The 21,738-nt window shown below is 33.7% G+C and overlaps 1 protein-coding gene across 9 annotated transcripts in view; it reads left to right on the top strand.

The window, feature by feature from the left end:
• Positions 1-21,738, top strand: part of ntm (neurotrimin) — a 398,170-nt gene that overhangs the window by 361,429 nt on the left and 15,003 nt on the right. For all 9 annotated transcript variants that reach the window (XM_051120656.1, XM_051120657.1, XM_051120655.1 and 6 more), the window contains 2 exons: positions 9,287-9,412; positions 20,971-21,102. In XM_051120656.1, coding sequence (XP_050976613.1) covers positions 9,287-9,412; positions 20,971-21,102 — 258 coding nt within the window. The remainder of the gene's footprint in view (positions 1-9,286; positions 9,413-20,970; positions 21,103-21,738) is intronic.

Genomic DNA, 21,738 nt, shown 5'->3' with positions numbered 1-21,738 from the left:
TGAGCGCCTCTATAAAAGCATAAGCTTTGGCAGTTTGCTGGTCTGGAGCCTTCAGGGGTGTGTTAACACAATGCCAAGGAGACATCAGCCATTGTTGCTGCCATCAATCTAAGAAGAGTAATACGGCCATTTCCAAACAATCTGAAGTTTATTCACAAGTGGAAGACATTTAAAACAGACACCTCTCCTTCCAAGAGTGGACGTCCCAGAAAATTCACCTTGAGATCAGACCGTGTAAAGCTCAGAGAAATGGCAGACAACCCAAGAACTACACCTCAGACTCTACAGGCCTCAGTTAACATGTTAAATGATAAAGTTCATGACAATACCATTAGAAAAATATGGGACAAAAATGGCATGTTTGGAAGGGTTGGCAGAAGAAAGCCTCTTCTATCTAAAAAAAACCCATTGCAGCACAGTTTAGGTCTGCAAAGTTGCATCTGAACAAAACACAAGTCTTCTAGAATAATGTCCTTTGAACAGACGAGACCGAAGTGGAGATATTTGGCCATAATGCACAGCGCCAAGATTGGTGAAAACCTAAAGAGCATATCAGCACAAACACCTCATATCAAAAGACAAGCATGCTGGAGGAGGGCTGATCGTTTTGGGCTTGTTTTGTAGTCACATGACCTGGGCACCTCACAGTCATTGAGTTGGCCATGAACTCCTCTGTATATCGAAGTATTCTAGAGTCAAATGTGAGGGCATCTGTCTGACATCTAAAGTTGGGCCAAAACTGGGTCATGCAACAGGTCAATGATCCCAAGCACACCTGCAAATCTACAGCAGAATGGCTGAAAAGAAAAGAATCAAGGTGTTGCAATAGCCCAGTCCAAGTCCAGAGCTCATCCTGACTCAGATGCTGTGGTGAGAGCTGAACATAAGCAAATGTCCACAAACCGCAATAAACTGGAGCAACGTTGAAAAGAAGAGTGGTCCAAATTCCTCCAGAACGATGTGAGAGACCGATAAAGTCACACAGAAAATGAATGCTTGAAGTTATTGCTGCTAAAAGTGCATCTACAGGCAATTGACTCATAGGGTGTCCTAACTTTGTTACCCATGGCCTTTCCCTCTTGGTTGTATTTTTCTTAAATAAATAATGACACTGTGTAATATGTCATGTGATGATGTTTATCTGACAATTTATTTTCCAAATTTAAGACCTGCCAAGGACCAGATAATTTTTTATGTCCTGATACAGAAAACCATGAAATTCAATAGGGTGTTCTAACTTTTTCACATGGCTGTATGTGTGACCCTGGACCACAAAACCAGTCTTAGGTCGCTGTGGTATATTTGTAGAAATAAGCAAAAATACATTGTATGGGTCAAAATTATTGATTTTTCTTTTATGCCAAAAATCATTAGGAAATTAAGTAAAGATCATGTTCCATGAAGATATTTAGTAAAATTATATATATATATATATATATATATATATATATATATACACACACATATATATATACCCTATATATAATTATTATTATTATTTTTTTTACTTCACTTTTTCAAAAAATCATGAAGATATTTTTCAGAAACATCAATATACAACAAAAACACAAAAATTATTTCAATAATTTCATAAGTTAAAATTTAGGGGTTAGGGTTTGGGACAGCCACCACCCAATTGAAAGTACCTAATAATTAATGATTTTATATATATATTAAGCTTGCTGATATTTTAACTATTATTGTGGATTTTTTATTTGTATTTAAAAGTTTAGTCATTTTGTGTGTTTTTGTCATTTGTAGTAGCTATTGCTATTTTAATATGGATAGTTTGTAGTATATATATATATATATATATATATATATATATATAAATAAAGTCAAACTAAGTGAAAATAAAAAATATAGCTGAAATAAAATAAGTTTAAGTTTTTGTCAATTTAATTTATTATTATTATTAGGTTGTTGTTGTTGTTGTTGTTGCTTTTAGTTAACTATAATAACCCTAGTGTCTGTATTTACACACACTTTTAATTAGCTTTAATGCTTTTGTACGTAAATAAAAAGCTCCTTAATGGAAAATAGAATTATGGGTAGGATAAATGTCAGTCCTTTTATTATTTCATTCTTTTTCATCTAAAATAATTAGTGGTGATGATTTCGTGATAAGTGGAATAATCTTAACCATATTAATGGTGCTCTCGATTGCTGCAGATCATCATAATGAAGTGCTCATTACTGGACTGTAGAAAAAAAATGCCAGTCGATCTGGTCTGCCAGATTTTTGCCCCTATGTTCAGCTGAACCAAAACTTTAATATTTAATATATATATGATCATCCATATCACGCCTTACCGAGGATTCCCACGTCTCGGCTAGGGAAGCTGAGGTCAAATCTTGGGAATAGACTGCGATATGCCAAGTTATTTCTATTCAATTGCTCCTCCTGTCAACTGAAGATCCCTTTGAAGCTCAGAAATCCGGCATCAAAAGTAAGAGGATGGTACGACTCTATTAAAATGCAATTTAACATGCTTTACCTCATACGGAGGCTGGAGAATCCAATCTGGCGGGACAGACACACACACACACATATATCCGCAAACCGCCACGTTCCTTTACTGATTATGTGCGAGTCTGAGCAATATAAAGGAAGAACAGTCATTGTAAGCCCTTTATTGGCTTTGAAAATGGCTTTGAGTTGCATTCTGGCCATCCATATCAGAAATATGGCTCACAAAGATACACGCTATCGTTCCAAGACACAAGTCATAAACGCAGTGATAGAATCATTCCTCACTCTGGCTGTCATTGTCATACGGAGGGTCACGGTGCCGTTGTAAACAGTTTTCTTATTAACTTTCATATGGTTCCTTTGGTGACTGTTATAGTTTGTCGATAAACAGAGATTGTGCGCTGCGGTTTTTGCTGGAAACTGCCGTTAAAGAGCTGTGTGGAGGCTCTAAATAGTGCGCTGGGCTTTTTATGCTTTTCTTTTTTCAGGATGACTTTATGTTTGCCATATTTAGAACAGTGAGCAAAACACATTTAACATTCTAGGCTGCAGATAATCAAACGCACCGCTCTTGCTGCTGCCTGAAGATTTAGCATTTAGCATTTAGATGAAGTTTTTAGCATTTTATTTTGTCCTGCATTATGCAAGTAATGAATTCCGTAGAAAGTCTTATAAAGTGCACAAATTCAACAATTATAATTTCTCTAAGAAAAATAATTACAAAAAGATGTCAGTCCTTTAAAATATTTAATCACAGTTAATCTCATAATAGTTTTGTAGTTAATGTGTTAATGTATTCAGTTCCTTTTAAAGGAAAATTAAAGTAAATATAATTATTAGGTTTAAATATTGTATTTCTCAATGTGAATCTGCAATAATTAAACATTCCCAGCACTTCTCTGTTTAAAAGTTTGGGGTTGGTATGGTTTTTAAATTCTTTTGGAATTCTTTTTATTAAAGCTGCATTTATTTGATCAAAGATACAGAAGATAATGTAATTTTGTGATATATTATTATGATTTAAAATAGCTGTTATTTTACTTTAACATATTTTAATTGATTGGCTGCTCAAAAAACATTTATTTTTGTTTATTTATTTATTTAGTTAGTTTTTTCATTATTTTTGAGTAGTAATAACATATTTTGTAATATTATACATGTTCTTAATGTCATTTTTGTTAAATGTAATGCATCTTTGTAAAAAAAAAAAAAAAAGTTGTGGATGATATGTTTGTAAAGGTGTAATTGCTGTTGCTCTGCAGTAGTGTTAATTTTGTCAGAAATTGACAGTACTGTTAATTTAGTCTTTTTAAATTTAGTCTTAGTCTTAGTCCTGTGACTAAATGTCACATTTTCGTCATGCTGTTTAATAATTAAACTAAATTTAAAAAAGACTATTTTGCTCAAAATTATAATCAAAGTGATTGTTATCATTTGGGAAATTTATTTAAATGAGTTTATAATTTAATTTTTTACATTTCATTAAAAGTAGTGCACTTTCACCAATAAGCACAACTCAGTAGAATGTTGAATCATACACATGGATCTTTTTACCTCATCTAGTGTATTGATTTATTACAGGCTATTTATAATATAAATTAATATCAAAGACTTGAATATACACTCTCTCTGGGGTTTTGAACTCTTGATATCTGGCAACCGCAAACATGAAAGCTCGTCAGCGCAGCAGGGCGCAATGTTTTGTCTCCTGTTTTTTCAACAAAAATAAAAAGAGATTTTGGTAGTTGGTGGTTTGGTGGATTTTATCTTTTAATCTTTTAATTACATTTTTAGGGCCCTATGAAATCACCCCCCACCCCCCAAATTCTGTGTTTTCCATTAATTTTCTGGATTCCATTCTTCATTAAATTTTAATAATCAAAAGCTTCTCTAAATAATTAATTTTATTTAAAAAAAAAAAGCCTAATTTATTATTTTTTTCTGTAATGCTTTAATAATAATTTTATTAGTTTTTTAGTATACTAGTACTATCATTACATTAAGTAATATATTTCTGTCACAGTTTCTTTAAGTAAAACGAAACTTTTATTTTGATGGATTGCTGTGCAGACCTTTAATTTTTTTTTTTTTGTAAATGATATGATGGTAGTTTAATTTTTTCACACAAAAATTGGTAAATAGTTCACGAAGTTACCCTCAGAGCAGCTCTAGATTCATGATGTGTTCATGTTCTCATATATTGAGGCGACAGAGGCTTGTGCTTATGTGTGTAGTAAACAAAACCGCACATCTGCGCCATTCATTCACACAGAGACACATAGAATATGCAGGATTCACATTTAAATAGTATTTTGTGGCTTAATATACACAGACACTAGTCCATATCACATTTTGATGCAAGTGTACTGACCTACTTTTGATTTATTCATTCCAAATTTGGCAAATTCCGTGACTTTCCGTGTTATACAGTAAATTCCATTTTTATGACTGGATTCCATGATTCTGTCCGCGTTATGGATATCATAGGACCCTACATTTTAGTCTTTTATCATCAACAATATTTCATGTTGATATAGTCACATTTATTGTTTATCAGTGTCAGGCATGTTACTTTAAAAAAGTGATTAGTTATAGCTACTAGTTACTACTCACAAATAGTTAGTAACTGAGTTACTAATAACAATATAAAATGCACTAAGGGTTAATGAGCTGCTAAGTTCATGAATATTAATCACGTTTTCTGCGTTCACTCAAACTGATTTGCTAAAATCAAAACAGGGATGATGATAGGTGATCCAGCTTCACCTACAGCAGAAGTGAGTATAAGGGTTTTTTATGAATCTCTGCGATCGCCTTTCCTAATAACTTTCTACACTGTAAAAAATAAAAAACACAATTTGTTGAGTCAGCTTAAAATAATTTGTTACCCTGCTGCCTTAAAATTTTAAGTTCAGTCAACTAAAATAAGTTTAGTCAAGTTGAAATGTTAAGTTGTACTAAGTAACAACTTAGATATTTGTGTTTGCTAAACTTAACAGATGGGTAAGTAACCCAGCTGCCTTAAAATTTTAAGTTGAATCAACTCAAATATCTAAGTTGTCACTTGAATAAACTTTTTTGGAGTTGACTAAACTTAAAATTTTAAGGCAGCCGGGTTATAAATCATTGTAAGTTGACTCAACAAATTGTTTTTTACAATGTAGTTAGCAAGTTTCACGGCTAAACGAACTAAATGCAGCTAAAGTAAACAATCTCTCAGAGCAGCAGAGAGAAGAGAGGGGCGGGGCGAGCAGAGCTTATTTGCATTTAAAGGAACAGTCCCTCAGAATGAGATGATTTTTGCAGAACTCATTTTGACAAGGTAAAAAGGGTGTTGTTTTACACTACCATTGAGAATTTTTAACCAAAGTATATTGTAGACTTTTCATTAAGACCCTAAAGAATCATATCAGCTTGTGAAAAAATGGGCATCCGATGACCGCTTTAAACTAGTCCCTGTTGCCGAAATTTACACTAGTGCTCAGTCCTGTATTTCTACGCATGACGGTATTGAGCTTTGATAATTACATTTCATTATACAAAGTATAAAATTAACTTTTGCTCAGCATGGTGGCTGGGTTTGATTTAGAAATAAACTAACTAATGTATTTTTGAACAAACCTTTTTTATGGCTGTGCGTAGGCATATAGATCAGCTTGAAAGCAGATTGACATGCCAAAAGCCACACAACACATGGTGTATTTAAAAGCATATTTTTCTGAGATTGCTGAATTGCGTTGTTTACCCTGTGTTTGGCAAACTGGAGAAAATTGTGAACTTGACCTTCATAATATATATGGAAAAGAAAGAAAAAAAACAATCAGAAAAGAAGGTGGCTCTCTGTCACGTATAAAGAGGACGTACGCGTAGAGTGACGTTAAATGAATTATTTATAGCCAAGTGTCTCTAGAGGAACATGTCTTTAGTGACTAAAACAGGATAAAACCGTGGTACTGCCTGGCTTTGTTGGTACCAGCTCAGACGGTGACGGCAACCTTTGTTGAGTTGTCTAAGCTTTGAAATGCAAAACCAAACCTCTTGACAGAGTACACGTGTCAAAATAACATCTGTATTCAATAGCAGAACATAACGTGTCAAGCGACACCAGTATTTTTCTGATCACACCATCAGTGCCACCTATTATTACATTTACTGAGAACATCACTTTCGAGTGCCTAATGATAATGCTAATTGTTTAAAGCAGTGTGCTCATACACTGTGTTTTGTTTTGTAAGGTTTCATGGAAGGAGATATTGTGCGTACGCTGCCCGAAGGCATTTATTGAATTAATTTTCAACAGAAGCATTTCTGCTATGTTGTGGATCTTCATTTACAGTGGAGGGAATTAGTTAATGGCCTCTAAAGGACTTTATTCTACCGTTACGACAGTCAAGTCAAACATATTTGCCGGCCATCATTGAGGCAAAAGTGCAGGATGCTCTCCAGAGCTTGGAGACATTATACCAAAGTGACCTTTAACTTAACTGACCTTTATGTTGCAGGACAATTTTTATAATATGAGCTGTGGTTTTGTGAGGAAAAGCTTGTAAAGGTATTGGAGGGATTCGTGGTTCTGTACTCAAAATAGGATGTGTGAATCCTCAGGGTGCCTGTGCCGAAAACAACAGCTCAACAATCTTGATTCCTCCAAGATCCCCGCAACAAACTGGATTTCACTTCATGCGAATATACATATTAATGTCTTCTTCAAGGTTGTTTTTAATATAAAGGAAGAAAAATGCTACTGTTAAAAGGTTTTGACTTTGGTTTTTTAAAGATCACAAATACACTAAAAACAGTAATATTGTGAACATTTTTTTGGTATTTAAAAAAATATATTTCAACTTTTAAATATTTTAAATTACAATTTATTCTTGTACTGACAAAGCCGAATTTTCACCATCAATACTCCATTCTGCAGTGTCACATGATCCTATAGAAATAATTATTATATTCTGATTTGGTGCTCAAGAAATATTTCTTTTTATTATTAATGTTGAAAATGTTTTTTTTTTTTTTTTGTGGAAACCGTGATACATTTTTTTAAAGGACTCTCTGATGAAAATAAAGTATTAAAAAACAGCATTTGTTTAAATCAAAATGTTTTGTAACTTTATAAATGTATAAAAAAACTAAATAACATAAAATGGAATAAAATAATATACAATAAAAAATGTGATAACATAAAATAACAAAAAAATATATATATATAAAAAATAAATTAAAAATAAAATAAATAATAAAACATTAAATAAAATTAAATGAAATAAAATAACTACATAATAAAAAATTAAATGACATAAAATGAAATTTAAAAAATAAGTCACAAAATAACAAAATTAAAATCAAGAAATACAATAAAATTCATGAAATAAAAATAATAAATAATAAAATAAATAAAATCAATAAAATGCAAATAATTGTAATATTCTGATCTGTGCTCAAGAAATATTTCTTCTTATTATCAGTGTTGAAAACAATTGTGCTGTTATTTATTTATTTATTTATTTATTTTTCTTTGTGGAAACCGTGGTGCATTTTTTATTGGATTTTTTGTTAAAAATAAAGCTTAAAAGAACAGCATTTATTTCAAATCAATTTTGATCTATTTACTTACTGAAAAAAATATATATATTTCTTAAAAAATAAAATAAAATGAAATAAAATAAAAATAAATAACATAAAATAATGAAAATAAAATAAAGAAATTAAATTAAATTATTAAAATCATAAATAATAAAATTAAATAAATAATAATAAAATAAATAAAATAAAGATATTAAATTAGATTAAATTAAATTAATAAAACTAAATGAGAATAATATAGCATATAAATAAAATAGAAAAAAAATAAAATAAAGAAATTAAATTTAGGTAAATTAATAAAATAAAATAAAATAAAATAAAAACTACTGTATTTAAAATAATCATTTATTCCATGTGCTAAAGTGTACTACTTGTATCTAATTTATAGCTGGAGACTGGAAATACGTTAAATATACAAATACTGTAATGCAGCTGTTCATAATTGTTTTCAACTTGTATTTTTATATGAATTATGGTATTTTGTCTTTTTTAGATTTTGTATAGTAATTAATCAAAATGCATTAAAATGTAATGCATTCACCTTAAATGAGATTCATTCATTGAAAAATGTATTGTTTTTGTGACAGGAATATGACTTAATCAATTGATGCATATGTTTAAAAGTATTTTCCCCCTTTAAAATGTGAAGATATACCTTATAATATCTTTTTAAACATATATCAGAATTTTTCAGTGGCTTGACTGCAGTTTACTACTTTAAAGTAGTGAATGTTTAACACTCCTTTTGAAAAGTAGGCCATAATTTGCTCTCCTGAAGTGAGGATGTCGACACCCTTTACCGCTGTTCCCCGTAGGGTAACTAAATAAAGTATTTGTAACGTCTTTAGTTTTGCTGAGTTGTAGACTTTTTGCAAGGCCCTCATAAAGGCCTGAATTGTGGCTTGCTCTGCAGTCTGTTTAAATTGTGTTCAAACTGCAAAGACAATCAATAAATCAACCTTGTGAAATGTGTCTACTTTGCAATTTTTCAGTCCCAAATAGAAATAGTACCCAAGAAATATGTTAGATCCTTTGTGATATTTATTTAAAGTTTCCCAAACTAAATCCAAATCAAATTAAGCACAAAATGAGACAGAAACGTATCTTTTTTAAAGAGAGGATTGATACTTAGAGTTATGTTTTGTAGAAAAGACCTTAAATGTGGCGGTCTGCATTCATCATAAAGAGTATCATGTGTCATTATCGACAACTTTTTTTGTTTTACAGTTCCTCCAAAGATTGTGAACCTGTCAAAGGACCTTGTGGTGAATGAAGGCTCCAACGTGACTTTAATGTGCCTGGCTAATGGAAAACCAGAGCCTGCCATCACCTGGAGGATGCTATCACCTTCAGGTAAGATGCATATCATGCTTCTACGTGCAGAAAATATTTAACATAATCAGTTAAAAGTCAGCAAATCTTTAGTCAATAGCTTTTGGCTTTAAACCGAAACCGCAATATCGGTCCAGTACTGCTGATGTATTTTCCCATTACAAAGAACGGTGCACTTTTTTCCTTGATGATTTAGCAAAATGCTGCCTCCCACTGTCATATTAAGCATGGGCAAGATAATATATTAGGTGTCTTTTTCACTGAGAGCTGTGTGTGTATATTGACTGTGTGGATGTGTGTGTTTGTGTATGCAGCATAGAAGCTGAGTGGTCCATTTTGCTTATCTGCAGGCCACATGAACAAATCAGCTCCATTTGGGTCTGTCTGCGCCTCTGTTCTGCCGTGCACCATTTCACTTAATCAGGGAAAAACTGCATTTTAATGCGCTATGATTCATGGGGTGCAATTGGACCGCTGTACCTGCTCATGCACCCCGCACACCCCCCATTTTCTTCTTTTGTGTTGTTACAAGGATCAGGTAATTGAAATGTTAATGTGACACAGAAGTGACTGCTCTAGGTTTTTTTTTTGGAGATAAGTGAAAGAGTTGCAAATGGGATTCCATTATGATACGGTACAGTTGTCTGCTAAGAGCTTCAGCTGCTTTGAGGAATAGACGATCAGCTGTCGGAGTCTTGTTGGACCACAGAATTGACGTTTCCCACATCATTTGGCAGGTGGACACTGATATATACTTACACTGTCAACAGATTTCAATCTTGAAGGATTAGTTCTCTTTCAGAATAAAAATTTCCTGATAATTTACTCAGCCCTATGTCTACAAGATGTTCATGTCTTTCTTTCTTCGGTTGAAAAGAAATTAAGGTTTTTGAGAAAAACGTTCCAGGATTTTTCTCCATATAGTGGACTTCAATGGGGTTGAAGGTCCAAATTGCACTTTCACTGAAGCTTCAAAGGGCTCTACATGATCACATCCAAGGAAATCACGTAATCATGTTGGAATAGTCACGCGTGGTTAGTTTGTCTGTTTACGAGGCCGAAAAACTAATTTTTTCCTCCAACTTCAAAATCATATAACATTGGCGTTTTACTTTTTTTGTATGTTTGCTTTGTAAAACTCGCATCTCATTTTCTCCACTAACTTCAAAATCATCCTACATCGCTGCAGAAGTACCGACCCAATAAAGTGAACATGCAAAGAAGATCAAACACGCTTTACAAAAAAAGGTAAAACAGTGATGTAGGATGATTTTGAAGTTGGAGGAGAAAATGAGATGGGAGTTTTTCTACCCCAACTGTCTTGAACCAGAATTCACGCAGAGCTAGACAAGATGAGCATTTGAGGTTAAAAAGTGTATAAATTGTAAAAAATGACTGCTCGTTTCACTAGACCCTTCTTACTCGGCTGGAATCGTTTACAGACCTTTGAAGCTGCACTGAAACTGCATTTTGTAAGTTCAACCTCACAGGCACCAAGCCCACTATTTGGAGAGAAATCCTGAAATGTTTTCCTCAAAAAACATATTTTCTTTACGACTGAAGAAAGAAAGGCATGAACTTCTTCAATGACAAGGGGGTGAGTAAATTATCTGTGAATTTTTGTTATGGAAGTGAACGTCTTTAAGACCCAGATATACTCACTGAGGAGAACTTTGTCATTCTTCGCTTAGGGGTAAAAAGAAGTTTAATATACACAAGGAGTGATATACTGTTAGTGAACATCCCAGTGCTGTTGAGAGCGGTGTTTAGTTGAATATAAATATGTGCTGTGCATTTTCATCTCAAAAATAAAATGAACACACCACAAAAATGAGAGTAGTGAAAAAACAGTATTTAAGAAACATTTCTTCATAATAAAGTCCAGAAAGTTTGCTTTGGCAAGCTGTTTCAAACCCCAAATGAGCTTTGATTTGGCCTGATTTTGTTTGAAATCACATCACAGTAGTTTCATTCTTTGATTTCACTTGAATAATATCAGAGCTATTGAAAAGAGATATATACAAAACATTTAACAAGGAAAAATGATCTACACTTGATTTTATTCATTAGGATTTGATTGGTCTTGAAAAATGAGCATACCAGAATGGAGTTAGGCCATATGCCGATTTGCTAAAACAATGCCTAAATAGCATGACCAAAGTGATTTTGATTAAAGATTTAGACAAACATATTTTTGTTCATTTGGAATATGAACTGATGGTCATTTATAAGACCAGGAAAACACATGAAGGAAGTAAATAAGGTTAATTTTGATTTTATGTTGATTCCAAAACTAAACAAAAAGTCTTTGGATTAGTCTTTGAAATGGTGGGTTGTGTTGGCGTCAGTAACATTACACCACTTTTAAACACCGTGGTTTTGTGTCGTTTGATCAATTTAACACTTCATTGGCTCTCAGATCTGATTTGCTTTTGTAAAAGCGTGCCATAATCTTCAAAGAGCTGGCAACCAAGAATCTTGATGGGGCTGAAATCAGTCGGAAGCTATCCAAACGACGTGTGAAACTTAATTAAGACACAGACCCCCTTGCGATAAGATCTTAATATCTCGATAGCACCAGGATTTGTTGTTTTGTAGAGATTTGTTTCTTGTAAAAATTCGTATTAGACAGACAAGAGAGCCTGTTGATGTCAAGCACACCTGCTCCCTCGAGCATTCACCGTACTACAGTCATTTAGATTTACCGCAGCGTTTCCACATTGTTTCAATAAAGGCCTGAAATAAGTCTGCCAGTCACACTTAGTTCTGTAAGTACACATCTCCGACCTTTAAATGGCACTTCGCTCAAAGCCACACGGCTCTTTCTCCGGACTCTCTATATAAATCGAGAGATTTCATGATGTCGCGCCGTATCTCCGGTCTCACATCACTCGCTTGTAAGTTTTCTCTAGATTACGATCATACTGAGTCCTTACTTTATCTAGATCCTAATCTAAAGAGGGCAGCTAGGCCTGCTATCATCCATTCTCATTAAAGAAACATGCAACAACAATGTTATTTGTGCTTTAATGACTTTCTAGAGTTCACCTTCATGTGTAGAACGCTGTAGTGAACACTAACAGCAACATATCACGATTATGTCATAGAGAAAAGGTCGATGGGTCATTTAAATGTGGTTTAGATGGAATTTGTGGCAAAATGCATTTACTTAAAAAGTGCTGAAATGTGATTTTAAGGCCATTAGCGCCACAGTTAATGATGGGAAATTACCATCATTTTGCAGGAAATGTAAAATGAAAGTGCTACACTTTCATGCATTTTCAGATTAGCTAAAATATTTAGTAAATGAACTCACTGAAGTCAGTGGATGTGTAGAACTTTATTGACAGATGTTCTAGTTTTGTGGAAATGTGCACAAATTCTGAGATTCTGTGTTGTTCTGGCTATTAGCAGCCTGAATTATTGATCAAGCACAAAGTCTACAACAACTAAGAACTGAAACTTAGTACAGGACCAGCTGTTTTTGCTGAAATCATGAATATTATAGTGCTTTTGTTTCGCTAGAACAGTATGTGCTTTTCCGAGAAACCTTTGCATAACCTTATGCTTTAGAGCGCCAGTGATTTATGTTGTGTTTCTAGAAATCCAGAAGGTTTTTTTGTTTTTGTGTTGTTGTTTTTTTATACTCTTATGAATTTTCATAGTTTTTTTTTTTTGTATTTGCAAACTATAAGATACTTTTCTTCTCCAGTTATACTTTTCATTATTGTTTTTATTTTATTTTTTTCCAGGAAAAATATTTCAACATCCACAAAATAAGAGAAAATTATTTGGGAAGCAAATTTGCATAATATATTAAGGTTTGATTTAAAGGGATAGTTCATCCAAAAAGAAAATGCTGTCATTAATTACTCACCCTCATGACATTTGTTTATCTTCAGAACACAAATTAAAGTATTTTGGGTGAAATCTGAGAGCTTTCTGACCCTGCATAGAAAGCAATGCAACTGACATGTTCAAAGCCCAGAACGGTACAAAGGACATTAAAGTCCACATGAAATCAAAATTAAAGTTTTTTTGTTTTACGGTTATCTATAAGGTAGTGTGCTCCAAAACAATGACCAAATTCACGTTTACAAGATATAAGCATTCAAAACTTACAGTCTCTCACTTTACTCAATATCACGCTTCACTTCAGCTTGTCATCAAACTTTCTGTCCAATCAAATGCGCTCTAGAATCTGAAACGTCCCGCCCCCTATGCTATAAATAGATGTTGTGGCAGAGATCGGTCACTTGTTCACAGTGTTAGTATTTTCTGTACTGTGAATGTCATGTAGTGCTTAATGTAGGCAATAGGGAACATTTCAGACAGTGTAAATATGTCAGGCAAACCGCAGCAGCGTGCACAGTCTACTCCAGACTTTGGCTCAGGTCCAGAGACGCGATCGAAGGGAGCAGATGATATGCGCGAGTCGGCATATAAAACACTCCGACAAGACCGACACTGAAGAAAGGAAATTCTTGAGTAAAGTCGTTATTTTTGTTTTCTTTGCTCACAAAATGTATTCTCGTAGCTTCATAATATTACGGTTAAACCACTGATGTTACATGGACTATTTTAAAGATGTCCTTTCTACCTTTTTGGGCCTTAAATGTGTCAGTTGCATTGCTGTCTATGCAGGTTTAGAAAGCTCTCGGATGAATGAAGGTTTGACAGGTTGGGAATGACATGAGGGTGAGTAATTAATGACAGAATTTTCATGTTTAGGTGAATTGGTGAAGTTTTATTTTGAGTAACTTGTACTTTTACACTACATTTCATAAAACCGTTACTCCTCATAATGTATCACATGCTCCGAGACACAGAAGCGGTGTCTGATTCATGAACAAACTGATTCTTTTCAATTAACCTGTTTAAGTGGTTTGCAAATCTCACCAAACGATTCATTCACAAATTGGAATGATCCAGTTACAGCTATTCTCGAGTCGACAACTCATGATTCAAATGATCCATACTGTAACTTTAGCAGTTTTATTCAAATGCTATGCATTTTGCCCTATGTAACGTCTTGACGTCTGTTTTTATATTGTTTATCAACAGTATAAATTTTTATATGGTTTGGATCAACTACTTGAGTAAACAGATATGAATGTTTATTCATAACCATACTGAAAATAAGTAAATATTGCTAGCTAATGCTACCTGTCAAGTTAACAAGCTTGCTGGTGCTAATGTGAGGTAACTTTTAGATATAAAGTTCAAATATTTTATGCAACCACCTAGATTACATATGAGGGAAAAAGAAAGGATGTGATGTTCAAAACATGATAACTACAGTAATTATCAAAGTGGGAAGTGATGCCCTCTTTTGGCATTTGGCCAGGGGTGTTGTTATACCACAAACAAGGTTTGAGAAGAAAAAAATCATTATGAAAATATAATTAAATGTTCTTTCTAACTTCAGGCCTTATTCTCATATCATAAAACTGTGACGTTCTGCAAAACAACAAGCTTCAAAACACTTTTTTCTTACTGGTGAAAATTAGATGCTCAAATCTGTTTTACATCGCAGTGAAAGTTTCACAGTGAACATTACTACATCACTGCTGTCAGTGTAGTCCATATCAACAACAAAAATGTATCTTGACTCCATATAGTAGTTATTTAGGTAAAATCCCACGTATTTTGATCAGTAGGATTATAAAAATACTTGCTAATATAAAATTAAATAAAGTAGCCTATATAAATTTGCCTCTGTCACTACTTTTGTACTTTCACTCAAGCAAAATTGAAAAAGGAGTACTTTTACTTTTACTGGAGTGATGTTTTATTATACATATCTGTACTTTTACTCAAGTTTTTCATTTGTGTACGTTGTCCACCACTGTCTGTTACATCCAGTTCATTTAATTAGTGATGTTTATGCTTAAAAAATGCCTGAAAATGAGTTATCTTGCACAATTTTGCTTTTCAAGTATATTAATCTTACTTTAAACATAATTGTATGTAATTTACTGTAAAAACAATAATACTGATTAGGATATTTTATTTGAATTGCACTAGAGTCCTTTCTCAAAGTACTTCACGCATGAGGATGTGGATGACAGCCAATGTTCTGCCTTCCACACGCAAACAAACAGTTCATTTATGCTTAAAAAGAAACTGTTAAGACGAGATATTAATATTATTATCCCCTGAGGCTGTTTAATAGACATATTACACACTTGAATGAATCATTTGCAGGCTGCGCCTGGTCTTTCTTTCATGTGATCAGCGCAAAACCTTTTGGTGGGAAGGCTTGTTTACTTATTTTTACAATCCTTAAAAAGGAATATTCATCCAATCCCATATTTCTCTCTCTCTGTGTAAAATCCAGCGGGCTAAAGATCAGAGCAAGCGGCATGTGAGTTGCATTGTGTGTATGGGAAGAGTAAACATGTTGTTATTGTGTTACTGTGCTGTTTTACCTTTGGGTGAGGAATAGGGTCAATAATGTTGCTAATTTATCATTGCTGCTGTTTAATCGACTTGAATAAACATTGTTTTTAATGAGCGTCTGTGTCCCAGGAGCGAACACTCCTATTAGATCAGTGCGAATTAGGGTTTTGGCTCAGTGAGGAGCACATTGTGTGGAGCACATTGCTTGAGGTTTTTATTGAGCTGTGATTGCATTAATCCTGTTTATAACCGTCTATGTAATGAGGCTGCTGTGCGTTTGGGTTCGGCAGCTCATTTCAGGAACCAAATGATCCTCTGAGCGCTAGCCCTAACTGCTAATACAGTTCTACTCTGCCGATCCCGCTCGCTATTTTTCTCCCGCCCTCCCCTCCTCAGTTCTGTGCTGACTCTGGTTATTTTCGAGAGGGGCTTTTTTTTGGATGACAGAAACAGAGTGAAATGAATGCATTTGGAGTGGGGTTATAGATTGATATTACTCTGGTCAGGTCTGGTTATGGTGTTTCTCCCTCTCTCAAGAGAGACTGATGGCTTTGGGGGTTTAGAAAGATGAGGATACGTGAACTACTTTGTGGAACCGCAAACTACCCCATGCTAATGTGCTCTGCTGTGTGTTTATCTTTCCATTTGTATCCAAGCTCGTATTGTCTGTCTCTCCAATCAAACACAGCCCGCTGTTCCATCTAGTCTCCATTCAAGAGCCGAATTTACCAAAACACCCAATTTCGCACATGCATTTAAGCCGGGGAGAATAACAACAACCTAATTAAGATATTTCAGCACATTAAGAAGGTGATTAAACTGGATTGTGGGCGTTTTTTGCGCTGATATAATACATACGAATGTAGCGCATTCGCGCTCGTTCGCACAAACAAAAGCATCTTTTAGCATTAGTAACAGATGTGGCTTTCACTTTGCATTTTTAAGTCAAACAAAGACTCAAGGACTGAAGATATTTGATGGCTGGAATCAAAGCAAGCCTGTCAAACTGCATTATCTTTGCTGACAACAATCTCAGCTGAATAAAGCCAATAAATATCTGCAGGGCATATGTGTGACTCACACTATCTGTGTTTGTTTTCCTCAAGCAGATAATACATTAAAGCTTTTGCACTAGTCAAGTCTGTATTTTATGTCAGTTAATAGACCTTTTGTTTTCTAAATTAATAAACAGATAATTCTTCCTTAACTGACAAAAGGACACTTCCATCATAGCCGTGACTAATCGAACAACCCATTGTATCGTGTACCAAAAGTGGGTAATGGAATATCGTCTGACCGCTGATGTGAGCAGATTTGGTGTTTGGTTCACATTTAGAACAGAAGCGGAGGAAATCAGGTGGTGCGGTAATGGCGTTCCTGCCCCGCTGCTCTGGAGGGATCAGACGGAGAACCTGTCGCTCGTAAGATGACACGTTCAGCTGTGCCTGGATTGATTCAGCACCTTGCCCAACTCTGCTTTCCTTCTCTCTGGGGTTTTGTGTGTGTATGTGTGTACTACAGCTCTGCAGTATTAGTTCCTTGCTCTCTGCTCTGCTGCAGTACTTTACACTCATACTGGGATGAGCTACTTTAGCTAGAGGTCTAGGACAGTCCGATGGTTCTAGAAGGTGAATTTAAAACAGTGTTTCAAAGATTAGTTTCAGATTAGTTCTGCCTGCTATCTTATATAATCATACTTTTGAATATCAATATAAAACCTGGTCCAGTTTGAGCCTGTCTGAGTGACAAGAAACATAACAAATCACATTTCACATGCAGTTTCAGGACTGGTTTTCTGAAACTATTGATACAATAACAAACTGGCTTGGAAAAACTCAAAAATGTGGTATTGTTAGAATATCTGTATGCTTTTTAGTTTCAACAAACCCCTTAAAGCAAGTGGTACATTTGGTGTGGGGAACTGAGAATGAATGGGGGAAAGTCACGTGAGAGGAGGCAATGGCTCCATTGTGATATGATTGCATATGACGGTTATGTTCGGCTGTGATTGGTTCATGAAATAAATCCTGCCTCTTGTGTTTGTGCTCCGCATTCGCAAATCAGTCTGAATAAACAATATAATGGTGTTAATGGGAAGACTAATTTAAAAAAGTAAGTAAATAACTCAGTAAGTAAATTTTAAAGTAAATCTCATTGTCTGTGACCAATATTTAATATTTAATATTAATAATAATAATAATCTTTATTTTTTATAGCACCTTTAAATGTTATTTCTCCTAGCGCTTTAAAAACATCAAAACACACCATATAAAAATACATAATAAGTAAAATAGAAACAAAATATGCATTCAAAACACTTAAAAATAAAATAATATAAAATGAATATAAAAATTAAAGTAAAAGCTACTCTAAAGAAATTAGCTTAAGCTTAATATTAGGATTATTGATTTATTATTGTATATATTATTTACTGAGCTAAAAAAATATTTAAAAGTTAACTATTAAAAAGAATAGCTGAACGTAAGTTCACAAATAACATATATTGTTTAAATTGTTACTGCCTTGAGTTATTATCTTGGAATATATGTAAAATGCTTAAAAACACTAACTTGTACATTTACATTGTAAATGCAAAAATATAAAATAGTATAGTTTGGTTTTTGTCTTTTTTCTGATAGTAAGTAATGTTTATTTAACCAAGAAAATGTGACTGGGACATGAATTTACATTTGATTAAAAAAAAAAAGATTTGAAGACATTATCTCACACCACTGCTATCTATGTATTTATATTTTATTTTTATTTTAGTGACTTTTATTGTATGGACAAAAAACAATTTGGGTGAACTATACCTTTAAGAATACAAAGCCCAGTGTATCAGATGTAAAAAAAAAAAAAAAAAAAAATCTGATACAAAATCTGTCTCAGGGTTGTTAAAAAAAAAAAAATATATATATATATATATATATATATATTTTTTTTTTTTTTTTTTTTTTTTAATTAATGAATGAAAGAATTAATTAATTTTTTTTTTTTTTTTTTTTGCTCAACTATACCTTTATCCCTATAATCTTGATGGATTGTTTAATGACTTAAAATGTAAATTCTGTCTGTTGATATCTGCTTCTAGGTCCTCAGCTAAAACTAACTTAGTGTGACCCTGGACCACAAAAACCAGTCATAAGAGTCAATTTTTTAAAATTAGGATTTATACATCATAAAGCTGAATAAGTAAGCTTCCACTGATGTGGTATGGTTTGTTAGGATAGGACAACATTTCCCCGAGAGATTATTGATTTATTATTGTATATTGAAAATCTGTAATCTAAGGCAAAAAAAATCAAAATGCTGAGAAAATCGCCTTTGAAATTGTCCAAATGAAGTTGTTAGCAATGCATATTACTAATCAAAAATCAAATGTTGATATATAATTACGGCAGGAAGTGTACAAAACATCTTCATGGAACATGATCTTTACTTAACCCTAACCCTAACCCTATCCTAATGATTTTTATCATAAAAGAAAAAAAAACGATAATTTTGACCCATATAATGTATTATTGGCTTTTGCTACAAATATGCTACTTACAACTGGTTTTGTGGACTAGTGTCACAAATATTTAGGTAAAATGTGATAGCACTCACAGAAAAGCTTTCACAAAATGATTAGTTCTATCACCTTGACAAATGGAGATTTCAAGAAGCTGTTGGCATTTTTGTGTGCAGTATTCATGAGTGAGAATGCCATCTGAGGATGCGAGTGTGGAGGGCAGACTGTTTTATTTCTGTGGGTTTGGTTTCTCCAGTTGTTTGGTGCTTGTTCTATTTTTTATGACACCCAGTACAATACTTGTACCATTTCAGCTCAAAAGCCATTTGATTTTAACTTGCGCTAATATCACAAATCAAACCCTGGGCGTACTATTGACTGACACTTATAATGCCATCGGGGGCCATGAATATACAAAAGCGGTTGCGTTATGTAAGACATGCATAATGAATGTGCTTCAGGAGCGTATTGATGAAGTAAAAAGCCTGAGATGTCAGTCTTCAAGTGCTTCGCCTTGATACAATCCTCCATGGCAGCCGTGAAACCCAAAGCCCCTGATGGAAATAAACAGTCCCATTTTGTCAATCTTCCCTTTGATGGAAGACAGTCCACGATGCACCTGATGCCAAAGCACCATGTTTCTTTTCTGCTAGACCAGGTATCAAATGCTTAGAACCTTACGGGCATATTTCAGTGGAAACGTCAAAAGGAGCATCTTGAATGAAGTAGAAACTCTCCTTCTGTGGCTCGCTTTGCAAAGACGCTCTAGTGCTATTCAAAGGGTTGGATTTAATTGGTTCGTTTTGATTGTTTGAATTTAAGACGGGATCTTTTTAAACAATGCAACAATAAATTTATACAAGAGCCTTTTTGAGTAGACTTCAGTGCAGCGAGGTGTGCACCGTGTTGAACGGTAATGAGCTTCTTTCTCCAGAGCGCTCTGTTGACACTCCTCATCAGGTTAAAGGAAGTGCCTCTTTCTTTCTCGTTAACAGTCTCTCCCAGGTGTAAGACACTGTCTTTCAGAACATCCTTAAGTGAATGCAGTGTTATTTTGCTGTCAGAAACTACATCGGGGACGATATTTATTTATTTAAGTCAACCGCGTATTACCGCTTGACGTTGAGAACTGCATCACAAGGATCTCACCAACATTTTTTTTTTTTCCCCCAGTCTGGATTTCGTGAACATGAAAAGGCGGTGTATGTTTTAGCAGTTTGACTCCGGTGTGTATGCGAACACTTCAAAGCAGCTGCGCGGAGACTGAGACTCATTTTTGAATTGAATTTCATATCTCTAGTGTCGCCTTCTCCCACAATAGGACACAAATGACTATAAATACATCAGAGCAGCAGTATTTCAGGGAAGATGAAGTTTGAATTTGCAAAGAAGGGCATCAACATGCTCTACAGTGTGGCTTATTGTACCCAAGAAAAAGCAGACACATTTCGGCTCTTCAGTGATAATGAGACACATGCGGCATGATGTGATTTAGCCAAGTAACACTTTGTTGTTGCAGGATCAAGACTTCTATCCAACCAATCAAGTCGTTTGTTGTTGTTGTTGTTGTTGTTGTTGTTGTAGTTTTGATTTGAGAAATCATAGATGAGATGAGAGCTTTAATACAGATCATGACATAGTCATGTTTTAATGTTTTCTTCTTCAGATGACAGCCTAAGCTCAGACAGTGAGGTTCTGGAGATACCTTTCATCAGCAGATACAGAGCAGGAGTGTATGAATGCACCGCATCCAACGACATCGCAGTGGACACACAGACTGTTGAGCTCACAGTCAACTGTAAGTCTCTTGAATTTAAATCAACACATACATATGCAACATACAGTGGGAATCAAAAAGTTGTTCAAATTTTATTTATTTATTCATCTCAAATATTAGTTTTTTTTTAAAAATAAAAATATAATGTTTTTAAAAAATAATAAATTATTCTATCCATTCATCCAACTATCCATGTATGTATATTATATATTTAATTTTTAATTAAATGTTTTGAAATGCAACAAAAGCATAATTTCTAAATGTTAATACTTTTGAACCCCACTTTGTGTAAAACATTTGTTTGTTTATTTAAACCTGTAAACTTTTAGTTTTTTTTTTTTTTTTAAGTATAATATATAATTTAATTTGTAATATCCTTTGTAATGAAATGTCTCATAATGCAAAATAAAAGCATTATTAGTGGTCTAAGACTTTTGAACCCCCACTTTATGTTTACAGATTATTTGGCCTTATTATTTATTTTTTTTACAAAATTTTTGGATTTTATGGAAAGAAAGAAATATGAAATGATAATATAATTTGTAGTGAAATGTCTTAAATGTAAAATAAAAGCATCACTAGTGGTGACAACCCCACTTTATGTGAACAGTATATATATATATTTAGATATTTAGATATTTATTTATTATAATATTT

Source organism: Labeo rohita, chromosome 10, assembly GCF_022985175.1.
Source record: "Labeo rohita strain BAU-BD-2019 chromosome 10, IGBB_LRoh.1.0, whole genome shotgun sequence".
NCBI classification, from domain to species: domain Eukaryota; kingdom Metazoa; phylum Chordata; class Actinopteri; order Cypriniformes; family Cyprinidae; genus Labeo; species Labeo rohita.
This window is presented reverse-complemented; position numbering and strand designations above follow the sequence as displayed.